This window comes from Lineus longissimus, chromosome 8 (genome assembly GCF_910592395.1).
Source record: "Lineus longissimus chromosome 8, tnLinLong1.2, whole genome shotgun sequence".
NCBI classification, from domain to species: Eukaryota; Metazoa; Nemertea; class Pilidiophora; order Heteronemertea; family Lineidae; genus Lineus; species Lineus longissimus.
In genome coordinates, this window is record NC_088315.1 from 11,617,744 (window position 1) to 11,642,251 (window position 24,508).

General features: G+C 39.2%; 1 protein-coding gene across 3 annotated transcripts in view; it reads right to left on the reverse strand.

Moving 5' to 3' along the window:
- Positions 1–3,728: 3,728 nt before the first annotated feature.
- Positions 3,729–24,508, reverse strand: part of LOC135492752 (E3 ubiquitin-protein ligase RNF213-like) — a 113,289-nt gene continuing 92,509 nt past the window's right edge. For 2 of the 3 annotated variants that reach the window (XM_064779387.1, XM_064779386.1), the window contains exons 68-81: positions 24,188–24,338; positions 22,199–22,373; positions 21,748–21,842; positions 20,959–21,016; positions 20,363–20,556; positions 19,052–19,190; positions 17,407–17,490; positions 17,036–17,216; positions 16,107–16,320; positions 15,002–15,076; positions 14,199–14,393; positions 13,958–14,047; positions 12,146–12,336; positions 3,729–11,480 (exon numbers count right to left, since the gene is read on the reverse strand). In XM_064779387.1, the coding sequence (XP_064635457.1) occupies positions 11,315–11,480; positions 12,146–12,336; positions 13,958–14,047; positions 14,199–14,393; positions 15,002–15,076; positions 16,107–16,320; positions 17,036–17,216; positions 17,407–17,490; positions 19,052–19,190; positions 20,363–20,556; positions 20,959–21,016; positions 21,748–21,842; positions 22,199–22,373; positions 24,188–24,338 (2,008 nt within the window). In that variant the 3' untranslated portion in view covers positions 3,729–11,314. The remainder of the gene's footprint in view (positions 11,481–12,145; positions 12,337–13,957; positions 14,048–14,198; positions 14,394–15,001; positions 15,077–16,106; positions 16,321–17,035; positions 17,217–17,406; positions 17,491–19,051; positions 19,191–20,362; positions 20,557–20,958; positions 21,017–21,747; positions 21,843–22,198; positions 22,374–24,187; positions 24,339–24,508) is intronic. The other variant, XM_064779388.1, reaches the window with a different exon arrangement.

The following is a 24,508-nucleotide window of genomic DNA, read 5'->3' on the forward strand; positions in this document are numbered from 1 at the left end:
GTTCCACAACATGACATGCACCAAACTTCTTGCAATTATGACGTCAGTGCATACAGCACATTCCAGTGCCCAAATGCAGCAGGGACAAAATCACATCAATGCATCCTTCTTCTCGTCAACCACAACTGTCCGATATTCCACGACATTTCTATCTGAATGTGAGTACAAACAGAACCAATCAACTTGTATCCGCTTCATCCATTTAACATCTGCAGCACAATGTGAGAGGACGCATTGCCTTCATAAGCAATGCATCCTCTCACCTCTCACCTCCAAACCTCAAACTGTCCAAATAAAACTTTCCCTTTTTACAAACTCTACAACAAAACTGAATGTCAGTATAAACAGCTCCTAATCAACTCATATAACCTTAAATCACTTTACATGTGCAGTATCGTGCGAGAGCTTCCACATCATTAAAGCCCTATGATCACCACAGGAGAAAAACCATCCACCATTGCCACCCCAAACCCACAAATACAACCCTACAAGTCGAGAACACCCTCCATATGGCCAAACCCACTGCTCCTTACTAAATAAGAGAAAAGACCACTAATGAATATTCATAGGTTGGAGGGCCTATCAATTAGACGAGTGCATGTTTTTCACTCTCAAGTACATATTTGGAGAGGTATTGAAAAAATATTTGTTGTGGCAAGTCTACAGATATAAAGAAATTATTTGATGAAAAAATTAATTTCGAATTTTGCTAATTGGGTAATAGTCTGTCTAATTTGTCGATTATAAAAAAATTTCCGTGGTCAATCACCATTTTATTTTTCACCATTTACTTGCCCGACTGTCCGGAATAACATAATCTAAATTTCAGATTCACAACACCACGCGTTCTTTGATGTGTCGCGGTCAAACACTGACAATTTAACTGCTAAAAGGCTTAAAAAATCAATTGTGGTCTTGTCTCCATTTACACTACATTTTGGGTCAATATAGTGAAAAAATTTGAATGTGCTCAAATCACTCTAATTCATTTAGAATATTGTATTGCTGATGATTTAAGGTCAAAACAAGCTAAAATAATGAGAAAAAAATCTAATTTGACCCAAATAAGAGTCAACCTAACCACGGTCTAAGTTCGGTTTCATTTTTACAAGTCTTGTTGTGTTGCCATTCATTTTGTAATTTCTTTGAAACTACTTAGGCCTTGATTCTGAAAGTTTTGCCCTAAGCAGCAAAGATATTCCTAAATCACATCCTAAATTTTCAGCTCCATAGCTTGCTTATTCTGGCCAGGGCAGGTCTTTGAATTTGGTGCTGTTGGCTGCAAAATCATGACTTTTTGTCGATTTTGTCCTCTTTCGTCGCTTTGGCACAGTTTTTACCACTCTTTGAAATGTCTCTCATTTCTCAAAAAATGTCCAGATATGACTTTCCTTTGTTGGAGAGTTGTGGGATGTCATCTACATTAGTTTGAAAAAAATCTCAAAATGTTAACCCCTGAAATGTACCTTCATTTACACTACATTTTGGGTCAATATAGTGAAAAATTTGAATGTGCTCAAATCACTCTAATTCATTTAGAATATTGTATTGCTGATGATTTAAGGTCAAAACAAGCTAAAATAATGAGAAAAAAACTTAATTTGACCCAAATAAGAGTCAACCTAACCACGGTCTAAGTTCGGTTTCATTTTTACAAGTCTTGTTGTGTTGCCATTCATTTTGTAATTTCTTTGAAACTACTTAGGCCTTGATTCTGAAAGTTTTGCCCTAAGCAGCAAAGATATTCCTAAATCACATCCTAAATTTTCAGCTCCATAGCTTGCTTATTCTGGCCAGGGCAGGTCTTTGAATTTGGTGCTGTTGGCTGCAAAATCATGACTTTTTGTCGATTTTGTCCTCTTTCGTCGCTTTGGCACAGTTTTTACCACTCTTTGAAATGTCTCTCATTTCTCAAAAAATGTCCAGATATGACTTTCCTTTGTTGGAGAGTTGTGGGATGTCATCTACATTAGTTTGAAAAAAATCTCAAAATGTTAACCCCTGAAATGTACCTTCATTGAGACAAGACCACTAATGAATATTCATAGGTTGGAGGGTCGAGGCCTATCAATTAGACGAGTGCATGTTTTTAACTCTCAAGTACATATTTGGAGAGGTATTGAAAAAATATTTGTTGTGGCAAGTCTACAGATATAAAGAAATTATTTGATGAAAAAATTAATTTCGAATTTTGCTAATTGGGTAATAGGGGGCGTGTTTTGAGTTTTTTCTGCAAGTTGGCTGAAAAGAGTGGAAATATTAAAGTCTGTCTAATTTGTCGATTATAAAAAAATTTCCGTGGTCAATCACCATTTTATTTTTCACCATTTACTTGCCCGACTGTCCGGAATAACATAATCTAAATTTCAGATTCACAACACCACGCGTTCTTTGATGCGTCGCGGTCAAACATTGACAATTTAACTGCTAAAAGGCTTAAAAAATCAATTGTGGTCTTGTCTCATAAGCTCAAATAACCAAACCCAGCTTGTTCCGAAAACTCTGGGTGTATTTTCCTGTATGCAATACACAGCCTGGTCATCCTAAGATCGTGGTTACATGGGGAGTTATCATTGCAAAAGTAGGCCAAACGCAAGCTGGAGGCGATCAAGCTAGCACACATAACTCTAGCAGTAGCACATGCAAGCCATGACATAGAATTCCAACAGTAAGGTTACACATACCCTTGGCGGTCGAGGCGATGGAATACTATTTTTAGTCACAGGTGATTCACGGGTAGTCAAAGGGACAATTATCTTGTTCTATTATGTTAGTTTGGAGTTTGAGTTTGGCTATGGTAATTGACAGGTTGCGCCAGCATCTTACTGTCCATACATTGCTGCTATGGTCAAATAGAGGGGCTACACTACAAGTGCAAATCACTGGGACTAGTATATTGTGACATGGGGATGGATAGGTGCCACAGCGCGACAAACGGAAGGTATATTACATATTGAGGTAAACAGGGGGCTGAGACCCGCACCACACCAAAGAGTAAATCTCAAAATTGAACCCATGACCGAAGCACTACACCACCCCATTGAAGAGAATATCTCAAGAATCGAACCCATGACCGAAGCACTACAGCACCCCATTTAGGAGTAACTATCAAGAACTATACCTATGACCAACACACTACACCATCACTTTGAGGAGTAAATATCCAGATTCAAACCCATGGCTTACGAACTTGAGGAGTTAATCCCCAGAATCGAACCCATGACCAAGCATTACACCATCCACAATATGCAGGTACGGCTATTCTATGGCAGTATTCGCCCCAAGTTTATTTTAGGAAGACAAAATGGCCAAAAATGATGGTCGCTCCACCATTGCGCTCGTTGCTTTATTTGCGCAAAGTCCAGTAAGCCAAAACAACTAGAACTAAATTGGTGATTACTTCTGATGCAGCTCATTCAGGCTACATAATCAACAACCTGAAGGGAACTCGAAACTGCCAATATTTATCAATGGAAGCTTACTACCCGCCTTAGGTTTTAACCGGGCCGTTCAAAACTCCCCATTTTGATAAGCGTTTCGCTATAGGTTTCCTTTTAAACAATTGATCATGATGTTTGTAAGGGATTTCCGTGCAACATTGCGGGATTAAATCACCATTTTTTTGGTTGGTAGTGAAAGCTGTTCTTTTCAAATTGGTTTAAATCATCGATGAAATTTGTTGGAACACTAAAAGATGATTTCATGGTACAAAGGATAGTAATAATATGCACATTTAGCGTGGTCCTCCTTTAATAAGGATATAATAATAATAATAATATGTATTGCACCCCCATAATTGGGGAAAAGAAATATACAAGTACATTCAAAGACAGTACATAGTATTTTAAATCATCAATATACATCAAACAGCAATACTGTGTTGACATGAATTTTATTACTGTAATATAGGAGTAATCATATACAAAAATTGTTCTATTTTGGCACAAACATTTTTGTTTTTAACAAAAATAGCACTATTTAAAAGGCAGGAACACCCAATATAAACACAAAATCATACATTTTTATGGATTGCCATTTCAGCATGATGTTAGTGAAACAAGGAATAATGTGACAGCGGACTACAGTGCACATGCTGCTACCAGCCATACAGGACAGTGCACTTATGCTCCTACCAGACATACAGGACAGCACACATACATATAAGGTAAGGGACTATGTATAATTGTACTCTGGCTATAATTATACCACTTTATCCAACTACAAGTACAACCAAAAATATGATGAGCATGGGAACGCTTAATAGTTTAAAATAAAAGTCCTAATTAATACATGGAGCTAACACTACCTCATTACAATATCTAAAGGAAACAGCCAAAGGTACGCATGTTTCATTTTGAACATGTGTAATAAATGTACATTCTATGGTTTACAATAAAATATCCTCACATTTCAATGGAACAAGCCATTCTGTAATAATTGTACATTCAATGCTTTACAATGTGTGAGCCATCACAGCAAAACCAGGCGCATGTCGTCCAGAAGATGAGCCTAAATGACACCAGGAGATAATGGAAGAAATTGATGTGCTCATATTTCACAATAGGCAGACAATAGAGAAATGAACAAACAGCCCGTCTCAACCTGCCAAGCTCAGAGCGACATGCGCCTGCTTTTGCTGTGACGGGTCACATATGTCATTTTTTTCAATTGCATGGAACTGAACATTTTCGGAGACATGATTGGCTATTTCTTTTAATTTTGTCATTACATTCAGAAAGCACATAAGGTTTTCTGGTTATCTCGAAAATACCTTGATGTACCATATACCGATGAAAAAAATATCTTGGTCATGAGCGAAGATGAGGGTGTTTTTAAACCCATACATTCATATACATACTTTCGTATAATAATAAACATACGCAAACTATAGGCAGCATATCACTTGCATGTAGAGTGCAAGAGAAATATTTTACGACCAAAGTGAAAGTTATACCAAACACATTATCCATGTTATAACATTATGATACAATAAGTAGCACCTCACCTCACTAGAGCTGGAAACCACTTTCATACAGTGATGTAAAAATGTATTAGGACACGTGGCATGGTCAGTTTTTCTGTTACAACATGTATAATTCAAGATAAGTGTACCGCATGAGGCTGACACGTCAATGTTATTCACCAATATCTCAATGACATTTCCTCAATGGTTGGTTAACAAAGTATCGATTGACATCAGGATATTGGGAAATTATCCCAATTCAAAATTTCACAAGGCTTTATGCTATAAAGCTATCTGACAAAAAAATATAATGAAAAATTCACAAATTATATTTTTTTCCATACTTTTCATAATCTCATCTACAGGAAACCGGCAAATGATTTTGGAATTATTTTCCACAAAAACCCATATAACTAATCACGGATTATTGATGAAAGTCATTTCAAGAAAAATATCTGTCGGCTGAACTGTTGTACTGTTTCGTGATATTTTGTGATAGTTTCTCAATATTCTTATAAGGCCATACTTTGATTACCAAATTTTGTGCAATTGGAAATGTTGGTGGGTTATTTGCGAATAACATCCTCTACACCACTGTTCATCTATTTAAGTTAAAATCAAAAAGCATTTATATAGAACTAAACTACTATAACATATCAATATCTAAATGGTAAGAAATACCCAGTAGGCCTACTACTAGTTCTACTTTTCACTCATAAAAAAATCCATAAGTAATAAGAGTGTGAAAGCCTACATTATACTGTGTAGTTACATTACAACGAACAAAAACCCTAGATGACTTTTTTGATGGTTTTGAGTACAATAATGTAAATAGAATATAGCACATTCCAGTCATTGTTAAATTTTCTAACAAACTGCTACACCTGAAGTTTACCTCTTCTACATGATTTCAGCTCATTCCAGACATGTATTATTGCATATACAGTGGAACCTCCCTTAGCGGACACCTCTCTATTAGGGACACCCTCTCCATTAAGGATTAGTTTTGGTCCCAAATTGGTTTTTTTCATTCAATTTGACCTCTCTAATCAGGACAGCACTGATTTGTCAGTCCCGTGGGTAGAGAGGTTCTACTGTACATCTACATAACATTACAGAAAACAACAGCAAAATTAAATAGGTAGGTGATTTATCTGCAGAGAAATTGTTAAGTTTTTAGCGGATCTGGAACATATTTCATATTCGTAGCCTATCTGCAGAACTCCCGAAACAAAACCTGACACCAAAATATTACAACTCGGGTAAAACTCTTTTTGGTACTTCCAGTACATTGAGCCTAATACATATTTGCCAATCACATGGTTGACACCAGGAGAGAAATGATACACTGCCAGCTAGTTATCCGCTATTATCAATTTTTCAAAAAACATTGTGCACAACGGCCATTTTCATGCAGGTTTTTGAATCAAGATCCTTTTGTTTTTTAGACTTAGGCAAGTTAGGTAATAAGTACCAGTAATATACACACATAAAACATACAAGAAATATCAAGGAAGTATTTCCTTCAATATAAGAAGGAACAAGCTGAAACAAGACATGTATTACATTTACATCTGCATGTATACAGAACATTACAGAAAACGTCAAAATTACATATATTTATAGCATGGCAAACTGATATTGCCCAAGCGAATGTAGATATATTCTCTATAAAGCTAAATAGGTCAGGTCTAAATAGATATATGTAGATATATTCTCTAAAAAGCTTTAACAAGAGGCCCAAGGGCCTGGCGCTCAGCTGAGTTGTTGCTGCGTTGTTCGTATATATTACATTACTCGTCAAACTCTACTAAACTAAGGACTCAAAGCCTAAGGATATTAGCTTCTGGATGTGTAACAGTGAATTACGGTAGACTGGCGCAATCTACTTCAAGCAAGCTCCACCCTTGCAATGTGTGCGCAAACAGATAACCTAACCTATATTGGACCATCAATTCTACACACAGCAACATGATTCATCCTCAGCTGTTACCATGATGATGATGATGATGATCTTTTTCGCAAATTGGTCGTCTTCTGTCTTTCTTCCATACTTCAGTGCCACCGGATGTAGTCTGCCCTTGTGGAGGGATCCTTTCAGCACCGGGACACAAGATCCATGCGAATTGAATCACATGGAGAGACTAGCCCAATCACCCGCTTTTGGCTGGGTAGAAATGGGTAAATCTCACAGACTGGACCTTAAACTCTAATGCCGACGTGTGAGGCCGGTCTGACAGATGAGTAAGTGGGGTCCACCTAATGCAGAAGGCACCAGTTTCCCTAACTAAAAGGGTAACATTAACAAAATGCTCTACCCAACTCTATTATTGCCTAAAGGCCTGTGTACACTAGTAAAATATTAGCAACATTTTTACATTTCCAGTTGCAACAAATGTTGCAAAAATGTTGCGTAGTGTGTACAGAGCAAAACGCGTCTTACAACATGTTGTAAAATTGTTGCAAATTAAATGCAATGCAATTCTTTGTTGCATGTTGTAAAAATGTTGCAAACTCTTCAGCCAATCAGAAATAGGATTTGCGTCATGTGATCTACCGGAGTTCATGTGACTTGAACAAGAAGCAGGTATAGCAACTCTCAAGTGAGTGTCTTGCTTCGTAGGGTGATGAAACCTTTTCTAGAAGTTTTTGTGTGACGGCTTGTCAGTCAGCCGCAACTCCTTTAGGCTGCGTATCCATAGGCTGTTCCGTGCCCTGCACAACATTCCCTTTTTACCGCCTGGCGCGCCACACGGACAATGAACCTTCGTTGGTGTTATTGATCGTTCCCATAGGTTATGCCGTGTCACATTGCGGGCATATATGCACTGTGGATTGGGAATATAGGCCCATATTGGGATTGAACATGTCCATTCTTTTGCGAGTGAACAACACGGAAGCAATGTCTGAGGCGAAATTAATTCAAGAGGTTCATCAACGGAAACTACTCTGGGACCCCGAAACTGATGATTATCATAACAAGCACGAACCTGTAATTTGTTGCTTAAGTCAGGTTTTATATACATGTACATGTCAATTTGATGTTGCAAGTGAAAATACAAGTTACTTGTATTTTCATTTTCAATATTCATAAGAAATTGTCTTCTGAAATAATGACAGCGTGCGGATAAACGCGATTGACCGCTGCGAAATGAGGACTACAAAGGCCTACCATGACCAAAAGGGAATATCCAATGGAGACTCAGGGCATAGTGCCAGGTCACAAGGCTGTTACGCCATAACGCCACACTACACAAGGGCATACCCTATGGATACGCGGCCTTAACAGGCAGTGGTATGCCCCATCATCCACCCTCATTTTGATCCAGGGCCTGGTCCATATTCTCTTTGGTTATTTCGCCGCCTCTTCCGTCTCTCAACAATGACAGCTAAAATTGCTGCAGAAGCACTCAAAACACATCTTCTCTCCTTGGAATCATCCATTTTCCCTCCAAAATACCTATTTCCCTTTGTTCCCACTAAAAAGTTTGCAACAATTTACCAACATGTTGTAAAAATGTTGCTAATTTGTTGCAATTTTGTTGCTAGTGAACACAGGGCCTTGAAGGGCTTGTTGCAAAATTGTTGTAAAAATGTTGGTAAAATGTTGGTAAAATGTTGGTAAAATGTTGGTAAAATGTTGGTAACATGTTGCTAATATTTTACTAGTGTACACCCTGCTTAAGTCAAGTGAAACTCTTAACAAACCTTAGCAGAATGCCACCATTGAAATGTTGATAATAATGATAGCAAGTAAAAACTTTAAACAGATAGACTTGATTTTTTTAACCAACTGCCACATGCGGTTTTCTTTATTTAGTAAATTTTGAGGTAAGTATTACAGAATGAAATACTTGAATACTAGCATTGCCTGGCTCTTCTGATGATTGCACTGGTGAACACCGAAGTCGATTGGATGTGCAAAGTCATAGCTCGATCCTCTCTCTTGGTCATCTTTGAGATGTGGTCACCAAATATGTTCAAATGCAGCTGCAGATCATTCCTGTCCTGCAAAACATGATGAGGAGATAACATTTTAATTTTGATAGAATAGGTAAGCTAGCCAAGTTTTATATCAAATACAAGGCCAACAACAACTGATAAGGCGCTAGGGCCGAATGATCAAGGAAGTTCATTGATATGATTGGGAATACATTGTGATAAGAGTGATGAATCGGCCCCGTTTGAAGCATTGTGCTATGTACAGTGTGCAAGTGTCAGTGTGTATCATATCGCATTTATTGTTTGTTGACATTTCAAATCGCTGGCGTCGATCCTCAATTACACTGTTTATGTACATTGGCAACCTTACCCGATGATATCAGAACGATGTTTATTATTGTCTTGTTTATTCACATTAGTTCTGCTATGTGACAAGAGTTATTTGTTGAGAAATCCATGATTTAAAGCCGGACTTTGACATCGTTTCTCAGACCAACCAAGCTGCATTTCGCAGATCGTTTTTCAACGATCGTCGACGAACTATTTCAAATTAATCACATCCAATTAAACAATCCAAGCCTTCCCTAATGTCATCAACATGCAATAACACAAGCAGCCAAATATCATCGCCTATGAAATTGTGAATTTAATGAGAACTTACCTCTGAATTGACAGAACGCGATCTATTCCATAGCATGGTCTCCTTACGTCTGAACTGCGCAGACTCGAGACGTGACGTTCGCTGCATGTGTGATTGGACGTAGGATAACTCGCGCGAAATTTAAAATGCTCTTCTTGGGGGGTGCTCACTAAATTGCGCCAGTAACACCACCTGGTGAGAAATTCATGAACTACGCCTATTGATAATGAAAGAGAAAGCTTTGCTCTATAAAATTAGATTTGATTCATGATCCCCAACTGAGAAATCAGCTGCTGGAAAAGTTTTTGGAAAATTTCGCTCGGTGCCACCTAGTGGCCAAACCGCTCATCCTGCCAGACCCACATTTGGTCTATTCAGGAGTCCTGAAGGGTCTCAACGCCTCAGAGGGAAAATCTATCGCCTATCCGCCATAGTTTTGAAACGTGCCTGTTTAACGGACAGACAGACAGACAGACAGACAGACAGACAGACAGACAGACGGACACTCATTCTACCATTTACTCATATGAATAGCTCAGCTTTTCAGCTGAGCTAAAAAACCCTCATGTAAGACAAATAACGTATCAATTAGCACACAATTGTAATTATATTTACCAATTCAGTGACTCCGAACAAACGCATTGTCCTTAAAAACTTTTTTCGCAATGACCTTCTCATGTCATTTATCGGCAAAACTTGCAGGAATTTCTGCATTTACTGGAACAAATTTTCTTTATTCACAGCCTCTAGGCCATTGATATATATCCGCATTGTTTAGGGCTCTGGAGGGTGAACTACTGGTCAGATTTATTTGAAGTTTGGTTTTTATTGATCCTTGCCTCAAGAAATCCGACCAGTAATTTGCCCTCCAGAGCCCCAAACAATGTGGACACAACATTTACGAATTGACTATAAAAGGCTTATCTGTTAAATGCAAAAATATTGCAATTTCGGTAAGATTACTTCTTGCCTTTTACGTCGAAATGAAACATGTCAAAGGATACTACCACCTGCAAGGCCTGTATAATAAAAAAGAAACTAATATGACCCATTGGGCGATATGAATAAAGACAAGTAAATGCTTTTACTATAATTTTGTACAGCAAGGCCTAGTGTAAATGTACATGGAGTTTTAGATAAAAGCATTTGCTGGTCTTTATTCATTTCACCCATGATGTTCACTGGCCTATTACCAGTATAAGTCTCAGCATAAAACTTTGACTGATGTGATTGGGAGCAGTAAATATGACATCATCAGAACTAGGCAGTATAAGTGTTGCTTATAGCTGAGCTATCAGAAATTCTTTATATCTCTATGGCATAAACCTGTCCTTATTATTGTAGGAAACTGTACCAGCTGTTATGTGATTAAGGTCATATTCTATGTTCTCTCACCTCTATGCCCAGAAAAATGCAAAGCGTCTATTTGATGTTTATAACACAATTAGTCAATCAACTGCTAACATTGCAATTGTTTACATTATACAGAGTCAAAATCCAGTTTGAGGAATTATACCACTTTTGAAGATGTTTTTTAACATATTATTGGAATTTATACAATATATTTTTCCCATGTTACCCGGCCAGTACACCTGTACGTCATTACAATGGGAGGATATCACAACACTGATGAAGGCATACATGTACGTTAAAAGAAATATAGATTGTGTTCAAACTAACGCTTCTGGCGATAAGCCCATGCTGCCAAAGTCATATAATAGGTATATATATATGTATGGCATGCCTGAAAAACCCTCGTAATGTCCTCATTAATGCCTCCTGTTTGTTTCTTCCTTGTTTTGAATGGTGACGGCCTCTGTCCAGACAGAAACAGCGTGCTTCACAAGAATTTCCCTGGGAAACATTCCGTTACTCAGCGAAGGAATTTCTGTGCCATCCTTGGAGTTGATGTATTCTGTTATTACATCAGCGAGGCTGAAAAATTTAAAAGAAACCTTGTTGATGCACATGTTGGGATTGCAGGTTATGCCTGACCCGCTCAGGCTATAGTAGACACTTTGGGGCAAAGACATGTATCCAGTTATTGGCATGGGTTGATTGCGCACAGAATGTTTTATTTTCAGAAAATATCTTTAAAAAAAAGATCATCAAAGTTACTTAAAGTGTCAGTATATAGCATTTAAAATCGTTCGAATCACAGTTTACTTGGGAGACAATAAGTGAGATAAATCAAAACTGACCAAATTTCTGTGCATAAATATTGACACATGAAAAACGTTGGGCTTTTTTAATCGGCCATTCAAGGGACAAATATCTTGGCGCCAAAAACATACGTCAGCCATGTTGGCGAAAATGACGTCATACCATGTAAAATTTAAGAAGGATATCGGGGAGTCGCTGATAAAAATGACACACCTCGCTTCAACAGTGGTTGTTTTGATGCAATATACAATCTTGTGACGTCACACCATGTAAATGGCAGCCCTCATGGACCAGTGCGGTTTTTTTGCAAGAATTGCCAGCGATTTAAACTTGTAATTAAAGGTAATTGAATGTGCATTAATTTAAGATAATTAGGTCAATTTTGGCAAAAATGCAGATACAACTAGTTAACCCTGAGCCGGCGAACTGTGACTTACCCGAAGTTAGCATTATCGACTGCATCCTCATCGTTTCTACTTTGCTGGGCATTAATGTTCAAAAGAATGCACTCGTGGAGTTCTGACACGAAGGTGTCAATGTTAAGATGCTGCAGAGCATTGTGAAGTGAATGAATAACATCATCGTCCAATGGTTGATGGTAGTCGTTGGACACAGTATCAAATGGGTCCTGTAAGGAGAGTTTGCTCAACATTAATATAATGCACAATACAATGCATCAATGATCACCCACCAAAATACTTCTCAAGACGAAAGCCTGCAGCACACTGGCCGCCAACTTTGGCGACAAGAAGCGTTCAGCTGACGCCTCTCGACGCCGAAGTTGGCGGCCAGTGGATCCCGGTCAGAGCACACCTGCCCAGAATCGGCGTCCAGTAGCGTCTTTTCCGCCACTTTAGGCTGCCATTTTGAAATCATGTGACATCAAGACGCATACTGATTGGCCATAGGCTTGCCGCCGACGCCAATTCAGACAGCAATCCGTAGGACACCTGGCTTCTTCTTGCGACACGCGTCAAAAATCAAACATGTTAGATATTTTGCGTTTAGTTGCGGCAAGTGGCGGCAAGTCGCGTTCGCCGACACCATTCGTAGCAGACTAGGGATTTTTCAGGTGTTCAGGACTTTTGCGGCAAAAAACGCCTGTGAACGCCGAAGTTGACGGCTAGTGTGCTACGGGCTTTAAATGGGCATCACAAGAAATCAAAGGTTTTGATTAAAACCCTTTTAATGTCACAGAGACCACATTATGTGTCAGCATATAAAATGTTACATAACGTTACATATTCAACCAAAATTACGGACAATGCTCCAGGGACTGGCTTTTATAAGACAACGCAAACCCCACTGCTCTTTATAACTTTGCAGACTTTATTTTGAGAGAAATGTGCAAAAGATGCATGAAACATTTAGCGCATGACCTGAGAGTGCAATACAAATGTTCAATAAAAATGTTTAATTGCACGAGAATGCTCGAGATCATTTCTCATGCAATCCAGACTCTGATTGTTGAAAGACCGTTGACTTTTACGTCATTTTCATTGTCGTCCTTTTTCCACATTATTGCGTTGGAATTCAGCCAGGTCGCGAAGTCTTGACGATGTCATGAGATCGTGACGTCGTCAACTCAAGCATTACATCTTCTTCGACGTTTTCACGTCATGAGGGATTCGGGTCAACAATGACAAAACTTGCCTTTTTACCTTCATTTTTGTACTATTATGGCGATATTTGTGGTATATGATAAATAAAAACTGCACTCGTGTCTGATCCTCATCATCCAGATCACACTCAATGATTTTCTACCGCCTGTAAGCTCCTGACCTGCCACCTCGAGTTTTCAGGCCGTCAAAAATCATCTTGTCCAATCTGGATATGAGGATCAGCCACTCGTGCAGTTTTCTTAATTGAATGTTTAATGATGGATTAAGAACATTTCGCTAAGGGGGGAAACACACTATGGACTATATTATACCAACGTTTCGCTTTTATTCAAGCTTCTTCAGGGTAAACTATTTTCACAAAATACAGACAGATTAAGGTACTGCATGCTTCTTGAGAGACTAAGACCTCATGACCATTAATATCTTAGAGTAAAAGCACATAATAGAATCATTTGTTGTCGGGACACTGTCCTTGATACTTGAAACTGGCCCAGCAATATTTCTTGCAACTGCTTTCCCTTAGGTTTTGAAAAATGTCCAAGAGAAGATGAAATGAAGATGAGAACTGATGTACATGTATAACACACACATTGTTAAATAAAATGATGACGGTGTACATGTAGTTACCGATTGGTAGTGGAACATTTGTCTTGACCTCTCCAAGGACAGAGTCAACCATAGAGACTGGATGTGCATCAGTAGGCAATGTTGACGGATCTGAAATTTAAATTTCAAAACAAATTACTTTGGAATTAGATCAATGAGGTGCTCAAGGTGTTCAATGAGTGGATTTAGGACTTAAAGAGAGAGAAATGGTCAGATTAAAAATATTGTGAACTTTCATAAATTCGCCCGAAGAGGCACATACCTGCGTCGTGAAAATCTTCTCAGACATCTTAAGGGTGTCACACATGAATGTGATCAGTTTTGCCTTCGGATCTCCACCAACCGAGAGGAGGAAGTGGATAGCCACATCAAGATGGGCCAAAGAGTCAGGTAGGCTGTGATAGTGGAGACGGCAGTCTTGCACTATCTGCATCTGCATGGCATGGCTCAAAGGCACCTGTAGAATGAATAAACAAACAAAGGGTATCAGGACAATTCCCTCCTGGACAATCCCCCCTCCCCCCGTCAATTGCCCCATTCAAATTGCCTCCCAGTAATATTACCCTTCGAAAAATTTCCTGAGATCTTCCTTTTATTTATTATGAAAGATCCGTTTTTTCCACAATGATTCAATGAGTTCTTGAGTTTCACAGGATCCGCCATACAATGTTTCAAGATCCTTGTAGTCATAGCCATAGACAATTTCGAAAAATGAAGTTAACTACAATTGGTCGACAGCTTCTCTTAAATGGGTTTGCACAATGTTAAGCAGAAGGACTTGGCTGGAGGGAGAGAGACTTGGGAGTGCAAACAGAGGAGAAAACACCTTTGTAAAGCAAAAGTTCAGCTCCAAAGGGGCAATTTAACAGGGGCCCAAAGGGGGCAATTTAATGGAAGGGGGGGGGGGTAATTTGACTGGGAATTGTCCTAGAACCCAAACTAAGGATGTCTTTTTGTCAGAATTTAGCTCAGACATATTTAGAAAAACAAATGTTATAAATTTGATGCCAAAGTAAGCCTCCACTAAATTTCAATTCAAGTGAATAAAACACTTCAGTTGCCTACCTGAGAAATCTTGGACCTCAATGCATGGAATTCAACAGCGTTACTGTAATCCCCTCGAAAAACAATGGATGATACCTAGATAAACAGAAGAGATGATGAATACTCATATGAAGTAATTATTAGAAAGAGACACTGCCAGTGAATCCCTAGGGCCCTCATTTTATGTTAACATGTTTTTAGGCAATGAAACCAAAGCGCACCATTTTTTGGATATGTTTGAAAAATACCCACTTGCGAAGATTATGCACGTCATTCATTATGGCAAATCTGCACAAGAAAAACTTTCTGAAATAAGAAATCGTGTCCGATGCCCTTCCTGCTGAGTTTTGTTTATAATCCTGATAACCTTATAGTTAGAGGATATATGTTGTAGTAATTTCATAGGTAATCTACCTTTGGTCTGGGAGTGGGAGACCTTGCCACTTGCTATACTGGCATTGCCAAGATGATAAAATATCAACCTGAATCATTAGACCACATGCTGTCAATTTGAACAATAGAGCAGTCCAAAAACACCGCATAAGACTGCATTCGGATCCGATCGGATCAAACCCCATTCCAGACCGGATGTGGTGTCATTCAAATATACCCGTTTAGACGTTCAACAGAATGAGGACTGATATGGACCAATTTTTTTGGGTTTCACCACCAATCCGCAGGATGTCGTGGTGACAGCACCGATTTAGCTCTAATACGCATGCGTGTAGGTAAAAATTTACTCCACATCATGACATGAGATCGCATAAGGCCCGATTGCGTTTAGACGACCGAATTTGATCCGGATGCATCCGGACTTACCTCGAAGGAGCAAAAGAGGTGGACCACTTGGAGTCCTGATGGGACCACACGAGTCCCAATTGGATTGCGTTTAAACCCGGGAAATTCAGACTGCATTCAGATTCGATCGGATCTCAGCGGGTCTATTTTCAGTCGTCTAAACGGCCCTATTGAGCCGAGAATTATTTCCTTACAAAATAAGTGGAAATGTGTAAGATCTCATTTGATGATAATTTTCAGCGTTCTGGCGCATGTTGGAATTACAGGAAAGGTAGACATATGTGGTATTAAAGTGCTCTAACATTTAACACTCTGACATAGGGCCTACCTCGAACCGCAACTTTGGTTTTCCTCTAAGAAGTCTTTCCTCAAGTTGTCTTTCTATTCCACTGAAGTCATAACTGATGACAGTGCCCTTCCCGATCTCCAGGGAGTAGTTGCAATGGGCAAGGACCATGGGTAGAAGGTCCTTCTCAGGGTCATAGGAGATCAGATGTGCGGGTGTTGCTTCTTTAGTGCTGAACTCGGGCAGTTCACTTGATCTGAATATACAGCAGTTACATCAGTAAGTTTTCTACCGGTCATGGTCAACTGTTAATCACACTCATCCTACTTTTAAGATGTCCAATTTATAAAGGCATATGTCAACTTCAGGCGACTAACAAAACAGAACACCTTTAGCCTTTGAATGTTGAAGGGTTATGCCATTTTATTGTGATTGAGGAAAATTTGATGGAGTTTCACAGTAATGTTGAAATATATTCTGTTTGTATATCAACGCAATTGAAAATTTCCAAATTCAATTGCAAATTTCAAATCTCTAAGGGATGCCTTTAATGCATTTCCCTAAAAGGACACTTAATAGGTGTGTCAATTCACCACATGTCAATGTAAGGCCAAATAATCTGATTTGGAGACAAGATAATTTCATTGTAAACCTTTGACAATTCTAAAACAAACACGCACACTAATTTTGTCATGTATATGGTATCGGTTGGTTGGGTCTGCAATGACCATGCTGTTTATTGTTTAGTTTAGCCTGCTACATTGTAGTGTGCACATGCATATAATTAACAGAGCGCGAAAATATCATGGCTGAATTGTGAGTCGTTGTCGTTCAATGTCAGCTGTCCAACAAAGTGAAGTTGGGCCTTAGTAAACGCCCGTCCTACGAACCCAAGGACGTAGCAGATTTCATATTTATAGGTCTCAAAGAACCAGCTATGCCACTGTACAGACCAATTTAGCTGAACTCACGCTTTCTCCTTGTATCTACAATATGACATGATGAATTCGTTGTGTTTCCTCGTGAGGAACTCAAGCAGCATGACAGAACAGAGGCCTAGTCCCTGCGAACATGGAATTAGCATGGCGATAGGCGTTTCACCATCCACAGCCAGCTCGCAGTTGTCCCGGGGGAGTGTGTACCCACTCGCGGCTGGAAAAACAAACGCAACAATTATACTGCTGTTTGCTTCATATATAATGAAACCGAAAAATGCTTTTTAACCATTAAAGAAATTCGGCTAGCCACCATTGCATTGGACAATCTAAGGGTCTTGGGCTTACGAATTTTAGTATGGTGTTTTCTAATGAGTAGGCTACATAAACAGCATTGAATAGCTTACTGTATGTTCGAAGTGCATCTCGGACACACTTCCAGGCTTCAGCAAACTCGTCCACCAATTTCTTGATCTCGTCCCTTTGTGCTACTGTAATAAGAATGAACAATTGAAGGATTTAAGTGAACACACAGATTTACACCGTACGCCTTCATGACCTAATCATGCACAATAAAACTTGACACTAGCTGACAACATAATCTCAAATCTGCACCAGATACAAATTTCCACTTCCTTAGTTCTTGGCTCATTCTACCAGTTTACAGGAGGTGTTCTACTGATTCAGATAGATAACACAATATTGGCAGTGCCAGCACAGCCGGTAGCAAAGTCTCACACTCCCAGACCAATGGTAGATTACATAAGATTACTACCACTTTCTTCCTTAAGAGCTATCAAGGAAATAAGGATTAGAAACAAGACTCGGCAGAAGGGTCATCACAGATCCTATGGTGTGTTCACACTGGATGCGAATTGAAACCGAATTCCGTAGAGCGCTCTCCGGAATACGAATTGATTAATCCAGTTTCAGAACGGTCGCGTCACACTGGCCCGAATACGCATTCAAATTGGTTTAAAACGCGCCACACTCAATGCATACTAACCACGCGCCATCTATTATTATTATTATTATTATTTATTAACCTCCCATATGGGAGAATAAAATTTACGAGTACAAAACATATAAGTATATAATATCACAGTATCACACAGTCATTATTAACAAGATAAAATCGCGTAAGGTGCTTGACCATTTCCATCTCCCGGCCATGCCTATTGCCAAAGTTCGGGTCAAAGAGGAGTGTCCTCAGCGAGTCAACACCACCGTCGCTATTAGCGGAGAATCCCGGCCTCGCCCTCGAAAACGAGGCCAAAACCGGGGAAAACCCCGCCGCGACGATGTTGCTGACCAGCGTACCTTTGACCAACGAACCGGCGGCAACATACCTTGCCAGGAAATGGAAATGCAAGTCACGTGCAAGGGAGTTGATTTTTCCCTATTCTATGGCATAACGAAAAACGATTTGAGTTAATGAGATCATTTAAATACATCAGTTAACTAGTTCGGAGCACTAGTTCCCGCGGTCAAAGGTCACTTTCCATGCGCCGGGCGCATGCGCAGTGCGATCGAAAACCTTAATTCGTATCAAGCGCGTCACACTTGAAATCTCAATACGGTTTCGTTGATTCGGATTAGCTGATTCGCATTCAATTCGGTTTAAGAACCGTGTTGGTTAAAGCGGATTGAGATCGGTATGAACCGAATTGAGTGTGACGCCCCAATACGTATCAACGTTTTAATTCGAATTCAATTCGTGTTAAAACCCCAGTGTGACCACGGCACTAGACAGATTTCAACTAATATTCTGTGAGGAAATACATGCGATTTTCGGCTCACTCTACAAGTTGACAGCATGTGGTCTATTGATTATCTTGACAGTACCAGCACAGCAGGTATGGCAAAGTCTCTCACTCCCAGGCCATTAGTAGATTACCGGATATATCTACAATTCATGCTTCCCCTCAGCTATCAAGGTAATTATTGTTGGTGTAGTAGCACCGCCAAGAGCCAGGAACCTCATTTCTTCCCTAAACAATTCTGATAGCAAAAAATTGTGTCACGCAACCTCCAGGGAAATGTCAGACTTACCTTCGTATTCCTGCAGGAATTTGCTGACCTTAATGCGCTGTGCATCCGCCTGATTGATTCTATGCTGGTATTTCTGAAGCAACAATTGCTGCAGTCTGCTGATGGCTGGGAGATGACACATGGCCCGCAGATGATGTTCCTAAAGGAAAGCAATTCCCAAGACACAAATGAAAGATTAATGTGAGACACAGGGCAAGGGTTTGCCATAATATTTATTTATGTACTTGTACAGTCTAGCTCATATTAATATCAACACCTATGATTTGTGATATCTCTCAAAACTTCACACTGATTTCAATATAAATTGCCCAGAATTGTCACAAATCCTGTTGTCCATACAAGCATCTTAAGTACTCCAAAAGGTAGACCTTTACTAGATGGATAAACCATGAAAAACAACTTTCTACAAATCCATTGAGAAGCTTTTGCTTTAAGTTGGACAAAATATCGTCGTCTGAAATTGGAAAAATACATGTGAAGTATGCCCTATAACGATAGTTTACTTCTTTTAACATGGTTGATCTGTACACCCGAAAGGCTGTGCATCCGTATTTTTGTCTGTTGATCAATATATGTCTTGATGTGATGTGTTAATTGGTGATTACATATTAATGAAGACAATAATACACTTCATTGTAATCATAATGATGATACAGACAACAACATTTGCGACAACCTTGTGCTAAACCAAATTGAAAACGGTTGAATAGTTTAGGAGATATCATAAGTTGTAGATGTTGATAATAATATGAGCTGGACTGTATTGGACACCACAAACGGTGCATTAGAACTCGATCTTGAACACTGACGTAGTGCATAGTTTTCTTTTTCACTTTCGGCTCTGTACTGCTCATTTCTAGATAGATTTTGATGAAATCTACAGCTTATTAACTTTTCATGTATTTCTTCAAATGTGCCAAGTTCCATTTGAAAATGTCCATAAAAAAATAGGATCATGCCCAGTGTCTTCAAAATCATTCATCAAATACATTTTTCAGACTTTATTTTCAAACATTAGTCAAAAATTGTGCGAGGGCCCAAAATTAGATGCTTATTATCAGAAAAAAAGGACCAGTTTGAAGAAATCGGTCAGGTCATCTTCTTCTAAAAAAGCATTTGTGATCATTTCCTTCCTTGGAAAAATGACATCAGCGACAGTTGGGTGGCCTACCATGTTGCCAATAAACATGCTATATTAATTGTTTAACTGTTATGGTCGTCGGGTAGGAAGTAGCATACATTTTTGAAACATATTAAACTGGTCAAGATTACAGGAAAAGCTTGTCTAAGACACGTCATCTCTAGCCTTACCTCTTGAAGGAAGTGACGTAAGATCCTTGTCTCCTCACGATCATGGTCATTATCATTCATGAGCTGTGTCAGGTGGTCCACCGTCACCCGGTATCGATACTGCCACATCATGTGACTGTCGTGGATCTTGTTGACATCGACATCATCACCAAGTGTGACCACTTCGTGTATAATCTTGATCAGGGGATTGTTTGCTACAAAAAAATGATCTTTCACACTTGAATGACTCACAGCCAAACATGATTTTAATTGTTAAAATACAAAAAATAATTGGGAATTATTCTGGCACTAAAACAATAGCAACACTCCAAAATCAGCCAATTTGGAAATGCTCCACAAAGGTAGCACACTGACTCAAATTACAACTCAAATTACCTGGATTAAGAAGATTTCAATCAACCAGTCTCTGACTTTGGGAAACAAGGTCATTGCAAAACCTTTATAAGAATACAACTCTGTCAATATGTGCAATGCAATACGATTTGCTTCATTAGCGTCTCTCTGCATTTGGAAATTCAAATTCATATAATGCAAGGCTTATGTAAATTTATGTGAGGATAAAACATGCATTGCATTCGAATGAATAAGATACTCACACAAACGCTCGTCACTAAGCAATCGTTCATTGATTCGGTTCACTTTGACATCAAAGTCCTGAAAACAAACCCATGAGTTCATTTCTAGAAATTGGAAAGATGAATATTAATGATTTTCATGTTCAGCTTTTGTTTAGGACTCATACTCGATTCACATTCAACTCAATTCGTAAGCGCTTTGCTATATCATTACCCCAGCTTTTTGGCGTCTACATTCCTCTTCCAGCTCATCTCCCTTGGAAGTATACAGAGGCCAACTGCCTCTCAGCACTAGCACTCAACACTTGTGGCTATCTCTGCCAGCAAGGTACCCTTCAGTCCTGGGTGGAGAGAGCAAGTTAGGTAGAACGCTTGCTCAATGATACAAAATAAAATAGCCGTGATCCCTCAGAATGTCGAACATACAATCCGGTGCCCTACAGTTGGAACTGGACTAATGTATATTACCAAATTTACCAGCTAATCAATGTGACTTTGTACATGCCTTTTATATTAAAGGGTCTAAACTTACTATGAAACATTGTCCATGTACCTGTAGCGGATGGCAATTATGATACATGACAGTAATAATGATAAAGCAACCTCACATTCTAACAGGTTTTTTTAAGGATATTTTAATACTTAAAAGTACTTTAAAAAAAATCAGATATAGAGGGCGAATTAGGCTAAAGATCCACGCCAACTTTTAGTGATGCTGCATAGAATACAAAAATGACTCTTCCTAACCAGGCACCCCTCCTTCATAAAATAAACAACTACCATTGATTCATACCACCGAATGAAACTCACATGCAGTAGAGGCGTCACATATGCTTGCGAGAAGGCAATCTCCCATTGCACACGGGCATCTTTGGAATTCAGGTCCAAGTTAAAGCAGGCATCACCTACAAGGAGACGATTACTGAACATCTGATATCTGTTACAAAGGTATTATTATGAATGCAAACCAAAACATTAGAATCTTAATTTAAAAGTGCATGATTTGCAAAGCCCGAGTCAAAACCAATCCACATGACATTTTCACATTGTCAATAGTCGCCGAATAGAATGTTGTTCAGGAGGATCGTGGCCTAGCTTGCAAGTTGTATGCCACTGCAGAATATTATAAAGTCTGCCACCAGTTTCAACCTAGCACTGATAAGTCAATTCCACTCAAGCAGCAAAAAAAAACACCAGGCCAAAACCTCAATTTGTCTATGGCGAGGAGTCTTTGAAATATACAAAATCCATTGGTTCGTACTTCTCTGTTCTTCCATGAATCCACCACCGACAAGTAGAGTCATAACTGACAAGCAATCATCAGGCGACTTCCCAAGAGCCCTTGCAAGCTGTTGGATATCGTGGCGAATATGATCTAATAGGAATGTACAGACTTCATCGGAACCGATGTTTGGTCTGATCATGTCAGCTACAGCCTAGAAGAAATAGATACTGGTAAGGTACTGAGTGTGGTAATGGATGAATCTGAGGTCATTTGTTTGACAGTACCAGCGTATGAACCACAGTAGACCGTGTCTAATATCGGTAGCTGTAAGAACTGGTAATTTTTTTTCCTGAGGGGTGAAATGTTTTTCAAGGTCAACTGTCAATTTCATCTGCTACCTAAGGTTGCGGTCAGTAGCCGGTTTATTCAATTTCATGAAGCATTGACTCTTTAGAAGTAGAAGTGTTCCCAATCCATCAAGACCATGCCTACTGCAACCAATTTGCTATAACACTCAATTAAATACCTGGGTGGATATGCATGCAGCTGAAAAGCAGGCAACTGAGCTGCAAACTGTTGATCTTTAACCGTCTGTGACCTTCTTGATAAGCAGCTGTATCAAATTAGGTTATTGAAGAAAATACTTGTCCAGTGTTTTCCAATGAAAATGCATCCCCTCTTGTTTAGAGCACAACCATGTACCACAATAATAACTGGTTACAGCACAATAGATCCGACGGCATCCTGAGATCAGACTTTTTTACTCTTACCTCATATACAAAACCCTAAGAAAAAAGCAGTACAATCCGCTGGTAAGAGTGGCTGTTCTGAATAACTTTACACACCTCATATAGTTTATGTTAAAATTTGTGGTACAATACAATAAAGACAGGCCATAATAAAATCTAAGAAGTTCCTAACGTTTCGATTCCTTGAGCTACATCGATCTTACGCTGTTAAACATTCTGTTGAAATGTTGTTGTGCCTTTATTACGAAATGACATAAACTTGCAGCGGGGATGTGCAATTCAGCAAACAGCCTTCGAAAGTTCAAACGTAAAAGTGGATTTCACGTGACGAGCGATTCAGTCGACTATTTACTTTTTCCTGGGCAGTAAAAATGTACCTTCTTACTTCTTGTTCAAAGGTCCGGCGCCGATCAGTTACTCTACGGATGAATATGTTGATTATAGGGCCCACAATAGGCTTCCACTTAGAACCTCACGTATGACTCGATATTGCATCAATTGCTTTGATAATACTCTCTTTCACACATTAAGAGGTCAATCCCAAGAGTGTACAGAAAACATGATTGACAGGTTACACAGCCCAATTCTATGTTCCATTGGCTACTAGAATTGTTCTAATGGTGGTCATTACAAACAGGTGAATTTCTGACCAATTGGGCTTGATATAGGGCCCATATTAGTATATTTGACCTGCCAATATCAATAGTGGCTGGTACTACCAAGTTTACAAGGACAGACCTCTTAATGCGTAAAAGAGAGTAATTTTGCCGCGGGAAGGGTATTGTGTTGCTGGGGCGAAATACACTTTTAATACAGGGCGACGTTCTGATTGGGCGTGCTAAAGTGCCAAATCCAGGTTCCATGTCAAGAAAACAGTGCTCACTGCTAAAGATGCGATCAAGGTATGAATCAACTTATGCATTCGGATCTGAGGATCTTGGGGAACAAGTTCAAAACTAATCAACTCTATTTTAATCAGCCGAAGTTAACATCTCTTATATTGAATGGGAAGAACGTTAGAACTAAAACATATACTAAAATAAATAGGTGACCGTTGTGACCAATATGTATAGATCATTTGTTGTAAGTTGCATGACCGGACCCCAGCCTTAACGACACACCTTTCATTCCTTTCGCTGCTTAATTCAACCAGTCACAGAGGATCCCGGCAAGTCTATTGTGGTCTGTAACCGGTCTATAAATTTGGATAACCACCCTGATAAAACAAGGCAACTCACATGACCGTCGGCGTAATTATATAATTTTTAAAACAAACCTGGGCATCATGGTTGGTGCCAATATGCATAGATAGGTGGAGTAGCAGTCGCAGGATGATCGTAACAGCCGGAGTCAGATCACGTTCTGGGACAGGAGTTAGATCACTCATGTCTGCTCGTCCTAATATGTGGCCGGTCTGTGTGTTGTCCCTTTGAAACGGGTAGATTAGGAGATCACATAATGCACCGAGTTTTAATACTTTTTAAATTTTATTTCAAAAGGACAACTTGGGTGTGTCTGGGAGGATAATGTGCCTACTCAAAAATGTGCCGACACATTCAGCATCAAAGTAATACCGATCTCCAATAATAGTTTTCAC